Below are 7,548 nucleotides of genomic sequence, written 5' to 3'. Positions count from 1 at the left end.
TCTTTCCCTGGTAATCAGTGACAGGATGTATGGGATTGGTTCAAAGCTGTGCCAGGGAGGTTTAGTGTGGACTTTAGAAAGCATTTCTTTACTGAGAGGGTGGTCAAGGACTATGTGCCAAGCCTGTCAGTGTCTAAGAGGCATTTGGACAATGTCCTTCATAACAAGCTTTAATCTCTAGTAAGCCCTGAAAGGGCTAGGGAATGGGACTAGATGATTGTTATAGATCCCTTCCAACTGAACTATTCTGTTCTATTCGTACAAGCCTGTGTTAAGTTACTTCTATAGATGTAGGGAGTTGGCACAGATCTACATTTCACGCTTATTTTCTTATGTAAGTTTTGATCAAAAAATGGCAAAACCTGGAAACATTCAGGTGAATTCATCTACAAAAAACTAATCTCAGTATGAATCCTTTATGGGAAAAACTAGTCATGGAATGGTTGTGTAGAGCACATGTTCCCACAGTATTTGTACAACTACAAAAGTAATTTGAAGTCTGCTCAAAAGTTATTATGGGAAGTCTGCTTACAGTGCTTTTATGCCTGAAACAATCTTTAATGTTCGGATGACTTTTAAAGTGTTCAAAATACTTCAGAGCATTTGTTGCTGAATGAAAATGTTTCGGGTTTTTTGTTGTTGTTGTGGTTTCTTTTCCTACAGAAATATTTGCCTTTGGGATACTTTGGTTTCACCTACAAATAGCTTGGTGCATGGTAAGTAAAATTAAATAAAACCAGTAAAATATTTAATCACACCGTGATTGTGTCTATATATACGGAAAAGTTATTGTAGAAAGTAATTTCAATATTAACAGTGGAACATCTTTCATAGTCCTGAGTTTAGCAGGAATATAAAAATAGGTTCTTGAGAAATTTAGCGCTTTATGTAAATGGTTAGTTTCATGGACATGTACACCTTCCTTTGCATACCTTGTACCTTTGCACCACAAGTGCAACCCTTGACAGCCAGACTTCTGTGATTTCTGTTCCTTTTTAAAAGATTGTGAGCAACTCCTGTGTGTAGTGATTAGCATGTTGAAAAGACAAGAGCTCCAACATTGCAGAAGCTACGTTTTTTAGCACGGTTACGAGATACATATTTTCAGAATACGCATTCACACCCTTCAATTTAAGGTTCCTATTGCTGTGTCTATGTTCATAAATCAGGGAGGTCCCACTTAAAATTTATTAGTTAAGTGTTAGACCAAATAATGGTGCTATAAAGATAGCACTAGGCAATTGCAGCTACGTTATGTGTTTGGAAAATGTGCAAGGGCATGTTTTTTATGAATCTTTGAGCATTTCATTGCCTCTGTGAAAATCCCATCCTCAAAGAAGCCATGATTATAAAAACAGTTCTCTGAAGATATGAATAAAATGAATACATTAAATTGGTGTTTTTATATGAATAAATCCACCAAACTTTCTAGAAAACATTAACTGATTTTTATGAATATATTGCACAAGCAGCTGTAGAAAAAAATCTCATAATTATATAGTAGTTTTCAGAGTTGAAGTAAAAGGTAAACTTAACTGCTGTATTTGTGAAGTTGTGCATTTTTGCTTTCAAAGATTGTCCAGTTCTATTTCTCTTTTATTCTGTGTATTCTGCCAAATACTGTGGAATGTTTTTAATGCTTTCTTTCTGTGTGCATGTATAGATATCTACGTACATACGTATTTTGTAATACATACAGTATTGCAAAAAGTGCTTTGGAAGAATTTTTGCTATAAGTATGCTTTTTCCAGATTTAGTAAATACTTAACAGGATTTCATTAACTATATTAGTATTTTGTTGCAGTGGCAAAGAAATATGAGTGAAATACAGAATTAAGCTCAGAGAGAATTGTGAATTCCTTGTAACGAAGTGTTTGGATGCTTAAGTGTATGTGTAAGGTGTATCGAATTTTGAAACGTAAATTTAGAGAACCTTTTGAACTACAAGTATTGTATTACATGCCGTGTATTGGGATTCAGTGTCCAGTCTTAGGTATACTGAACTTTGTTCTGTTAGTTGTAATCTTCATTCACTTTATCCATTCTTTTTGGAGAGTAGATATATCCAAACAAATGTGAAAAGCAGCAAATTAAAAGTAAAATAGACATTTGAAACTTGCAAGATATTTGGGCAAGTGATTTAGGAGGACATCTTTTATGGGAAACATATGCCTTAAAATAGCAAGCATTAGAGAGTTTGAAAAGAATCTGTTTCTGGTCAAGGCCTAATAGTTTGTGATTACACAAGGACGGAGAAAAGGATATAATTCTTTTTTTCGTACAGTTTGCAACTGCTTGAGAATACTGAAGCTTCAAGATGTCTGATGTGAACCTGGGCTTTAATATATATGGTACTGCAATAAATGGACTGGTTGTGGTCAATTGGATTATTAAAGTAACTGTTGCTACTGTCTCGAAACATTAGAGGTTGATGGCAAATTGAAGTTAGTACTGTGCGTTTTATTTAAATTACTTTGCTTTGGCTTTCAGCTTTTATCTGTCATGATAGTGGAGCGACTGTGTTAGCATATGCTCCAAAACATCAGCTGTTAATCTCTGGAGGCAGAAAAGGCTTTACATGTATAATTGATCTTCGACAAAAACAGCAGCAACAGTTACTCCAGAGTCATGATTCTCCAGTCAAAGCGATTGCTGTTGATCCCACGGAAGAGTATTTTGTCACAGGATCTGCTGAAGGCAACATAAAGGTATTAATGAGGGGAAGGGAACAGCTGGTGATGAAGTGTAAACTCAAAAAGACTCTTGCATAGGTGTGGAATAAGCAAATCTGACATGTTTTCCCAACCCTGGCTTTTCACTGTTACTAATGTAATTATGAAATTTTAGTCTCACGGTCCTCCTAGTTAGTCTTACTTTAGTTCCCATATATATTTATTATAGAAAATGAATATATTAATATTGTATAACTGTGTCATTGCAGATTACTATGTGTCTTTTCATTTACAGTTAATGTCAGAAAAATGAATGCAAAGTGTAGTCCAATTTCTCCATTACTTATTACTGGTGAATTTTAAGATCATGGTAATTATCCTTATAAGAAGTTGATGTTTTGATGCTTTTTCAGGTATGGAGTCTGTCTACATTTAATCTTCTTCACACTTTCATCAATGAGCATGCTCGACAGTCTCTCTTCAGAAACATTGGGACAGGAGTCATGCAAATTGAGACAGGACCAGCGAATCACATATTCTCCTGTGGTGCTGATGGAACAGTAAAGATGAGGATCTTGCCTGATAGATTAAGCCCTTTAAATGATGTGTTAAAAAATGATGTGAAATTTATGATGTAATATTTTTTCTCAGAACAGTGTATAACATTCCCCGTCTACCATCCCTGAAAGTACTTTTCCTGGAACTAGCCAACAAAGCAGATACACAATGATAGCTTGTGCCAGAAAGATGCACTTTTTGGGTTTTTTTGCCCCCATATTTATTACCTGAAGCTTTTAGTCCCTGATGCACTGATGCCTTAAGGATTAACAAGGTTCTTCAGATTTTGATTGTTGCCTAAAATGAAAGCTATATATGACTCCAAATTATATAGTTATAATACTATTAAGATGTTGCTGAGGTGGTTTACTCTTCCTTTTGAGGTAGTTACACTCCCACCTTGGGCATGGCCTCTGTCCAGATGGAAACCTTCAGATAATGTTACTCTTTCACTGTGGCAACTATTGTAACTATCTCTCTTCTCAACTTTAGTCAGCTAACAATAAAAAATTTTACTTATGTGTAGAAGAGAAAGCCTGTATGAGTAGATAGTCCTGGCCATGCAAGCATTCATGTAACAAACCACTATCTGTCTCCATTCCTGGAATCCAGGCTGTTTTCCTCTCTAACTTGCCTGATCTCTTTCCTCTGATCTAGGGTATAAGAAACCGAAGGATGTTCTGTGACTTGTCTTCTGTTCTATAGCTTGGATCACTGCCATCAGGATGGCAGGCTTACCTTTTAAAAAGAAATATATTTTTAACCCTGAACACTCCCTTTACAAATATCTGTAAATATTAACATATATCTTCCTAGTAAAATAGTCAAGACTGTATGAAGTTTTAGTCTTGATCAAAAAGATGCAGGAAGATACTGCTTTAGGATATGGCACTAGAATTTCTTCAAAGATTATTTATTTACATGTCTGTAGAGGGGAAAAAATAATTTATTTTCACATTTTTTCCATTAAGACATTTATTTAGCCCAAAGATATTCAGTTCATATTTAGCACTTAGGTTCTTGTTTGTCTGCTTTTCCTAAGTACTTTAAAAAAAGGAAAAAGTAAAAAACTTCAACAGCAAAGTACTTTAACACTGTCTTTGTACTGTATGTTTACATCTGGTGTAAAATGAAAGACAAAATATTTTGGAAAGGATAGATGGGTTGTTTGTTTGTTTTGTTTTGTTTTTTGCCAAAATATTAAACTGCATAACTTAAATGTTTGACCAAATTATTAATGCACAAAGCCTTTACTTTTTTTTTTAAAGTCAGCTTAAAACTGTTTCTATAAGTATTTTGGTTTACTTTTCCTGACTTGAGAGCCTGACAAAGGTGTAATTTGTAAATTAGATGTGAGGCTGGATTACTTGAATGCCGATGATGTACTTTTTGCTAAAAGATATTTTGTGAAATAGAGCAGCAAGATATTAACTGTAAAATAAACTTGTCAAATTAGGAACTATGGGGATAAATAAAGCTTAGCAGAAATGAAGGGCTTGTAAAACGAACTTTGTAACATTCTCAGGATGCTTTTCTCTTAAGAATATAAAATTGTTTAAAAAGATTTTGTAAAACGTATTAAGGTCATTTTAAATGTATGTTTCGCAGGTTGCAGTGCAAACACTATGAAGGGTTTTATGCACATAACCTGAATTTTCAAATTGTGCAATAAAAAGAATGTGAACATTTTGCCATGAAGAAACATGTGACAGCATTTCAAACTGGTACAGCTGTTAAGTGTAATCATAATTGTTCTATGACACACATTGACATAAATATTGATATCAAAACAGTTTAAGTACAGTGGTGGACCAGAAAAGTGACTGACTAAAAGTGATACCACCTTACAAAACAGACTTGCCCAATGTGTATGTCATATCTGCTCAGTGGCTGAGTTTCTAATATTCCTTATTCTTATCAAAGAAGGAAAACAATGGAGTTAACAGTAGCACACTCCTTGAGAATCAGCTGAAACCCTGACTATATTGCTGCTTATTTACATGCATTAGTGTTATGCACCCACTGAACTAATAAAGTTACATTCAAAAAAGAAAAACATGCAAATATCATGGCAACATTTATATAATTATGATGTCCTTCCTTGATGTTTTGTCCTTAAATATTTATATCTCTTTAGCTTTAGTATTTCAAGCTCAGTTTATTGTACTGGCAATCACAAAAAACTGTCTTATCAGCAAACTGAGCAGATTTTATGTGTAATTTGCCAAGACATACAATGTTGTCATTTTTTTCTGAGTAGAGCTGCACTATGACTAATCCTGGCAAATTTAGGCTTATACCAGAAAAGTACTGACTGTGAGCAGGTGTTTTTCAATAATGTTTATAGTTACCATAAGCTACTCTCAAAATGAAATTATGTAAAATCAAGATGTATTTGCCACACCTTCATAATCTACCTAATAAATCTGCAGAAACTCAACCTTCTAGAGTTCCATGTTGCTGCTACTTCATTTAAAAATGAGTTGCTTGCTTGTATAATGTTTATTGGCATTTAACAATTATTGTAAGTCGTATTACTGGTAGCTTTCTTGTAATGATGGAATCAGTTAACTTCTGTTGTATCTGAAACTTTTAAAGGGACATTCTCAACTTTAAATCTAGTCATTGGGGATAAACTGAACTCAGAACTCTTCCTGCTGCAGCCCTTAAAATTTTCCAGTGATTTCTGCCCTCCAGCAGTTAATGCTTTCTCCCTGTTGCTATGCAAGTTACTCAAACAAAAGGGTAACAGCAGCTACACAGAGGGATTCTGTGCTCGAAGTAGTCATGTGCACAAATTGAACTTAAACTTTTCATTTACCAGTGCTTAATTAACAATAATTCCATGTCCAGGCAAAACAGCTTGTAGTTGATAATGTCCCTTTTAAAATACCATAGATTAGCAGTTGTGAGATGTTTGTCTATGTAGCAATGCATAATGCAATCAGAGCGTGTCATTCTTGCGTTGCCAATTCAGTTACCTCAAACAGGTTTATGATCCCATTACTTTGTAACTTGTGAGAGTTAAAACTGGCCATCTTGGTACTTAAACTGGCTTGCTGTGTTACTTTTAACCAGAAAATTCTCAGTTGACAGCTGATGTTGCAGGATGTTTATGAAGAAAGATGGAGAGTGGAATAGATGCAGATTTTGTACCATGCTGCTGTGGCGCAAGGTGAGCTTATACATGTTCTACTGCATTTAGAAACCTCACTACCAGTTACAGGAAATAAACTGTTGAGATATGCTACATTAGGTAGCACTCCCTTCCTCTTAAGAGCACTGTTAGATTAGTTGGAATAGGTATGAAAAAAGTAACAGTGATTAAAAGGAGATAAGCTCAGAGATGATATGTTCTCCGAGGTAATTTTTTCAAATGTTTATTTTTACTAAAATAGCAAAACCACCTCTAATGGCAGGTTCAGCACACTGATCAAACTACTTTCTATAAAATAAAAAGATTGACTTACCAAGTTTCTTGGCGTTTCTTATTCCTCCCCATTTCTAGCTCTAAACTTTACACGGGTTTGGCCTTTTTGCTTTTCTGTCTTCTCTTTTTTCTTTTTAAATGCCTTAGGTTTCCATGTATTTGCTTTTCTGATTATTTTTTTTTTGTTGTTGTTGTTGTTGTTGTGGGTAGTGTGTGGTGGCTGTTGTTTCTTTGGGGGTTTTTTTTATTCTGTTCGGTGTATAACTATCAGTTGTAATCAGTTCTAAGTCATTTCCCATGGGAATAAGGCTGATGTTTCTTTTATTTTCTTCCACAATTAACTTTTTAAACCCCTTTTGTGCTTCCTCTAACTGTGAAAGCCTGTGATGATCTTTGGGAGCCTCAGCTTTTAATTGTCCCACCTCTGGAGAAGGCACAAAGATGAGTGCCCCTACTCTAGTTACACAGTAGGCATCAGCCTGCTGCCAGAATTACCACTACAACATGTGTGATGAGCAGGTCCAAGGAGGTTCATCATGTCCTCTGCTCTTGTGAGACTCCACTTGGGAGTACTGTGGGCAATTTCGGTGTCCTCAAAGTAAGAAGGACATGGAGCTGTTGGAGCAAGTCCAGAGGAGGCTGTGAGGATGATAATGGGGCAGGAGCGCTTCCCATACGAAGACAGGCTGAGAAAGTTGGGGCTGTGCAGCCTGGAGAAGAGAAGACTGCGTGGAGACCTCATAGCAGCCTTCCAGTATCTGAAGGGGGCCTAGAAGGATGCTGGAGAGGGACTGTGGTGATGGGACAAGGGGGAATGGTTTTATGCTGAAAGAGGGTAAATTCAGGTTAGATGCGAGGAAGGTCTTTACAATGAGGGTGGTGAGGCAC

General features: G+C 35.8%; 1 protein-coding gene across 2 annotated transcripts in view; it reads left to right on the top strand.

Moving 5' to 3' along the window:
- DMXL1 (Dmx-like 1) overlaps window positions 1–3,472 on the top strand; it is a 68,564-nt gene extending 65,092 nt beyond the window's left edge. For both annotated transcript variants that reach the window (XM_010022331.1, XM_010022330.1), the window contains 3 exons: window positions 664–716; window positions 2,491–2,708; window positions 3,086–3,472. In XM_010022331.1, the coding sequence (XP_010020633.1) occupies window positions 664–716; window positions 2,491–2,708; window positions 3,086–3,310 (496 nt within the window). In that variant the 3' untranslated portion in view covers window positions 3,311–3,472. The remainder of the gene's footprint in view (window positions 1–663; window positions 717–2,490; window positions 2,709–3,085) is intronic.
- The last annotated feature ends 4,076 nt before the right edge of the window (window positions 3,473–7,548 follow it).

This window comes from Nestor notabilis, unplaced genomic scaffold, assembly GCF_000696875.1.
Source record: "Nestor notabilis isolate BGI_N333 unplaced genomic scaffold, ASM69687v1 scaffold15359, whole genome shotgun sequence".
Lineage (NCBI taxonomy): Eukaryota > Metazoa > Chordata > Aves > Psittaciformes > Psittacidae > Nestor > Nestor notabilis.
Note: the sequence above shows the minus strand (reverse complement) of the source record. Positions and strands in the feature narration are given on the sequence as shown.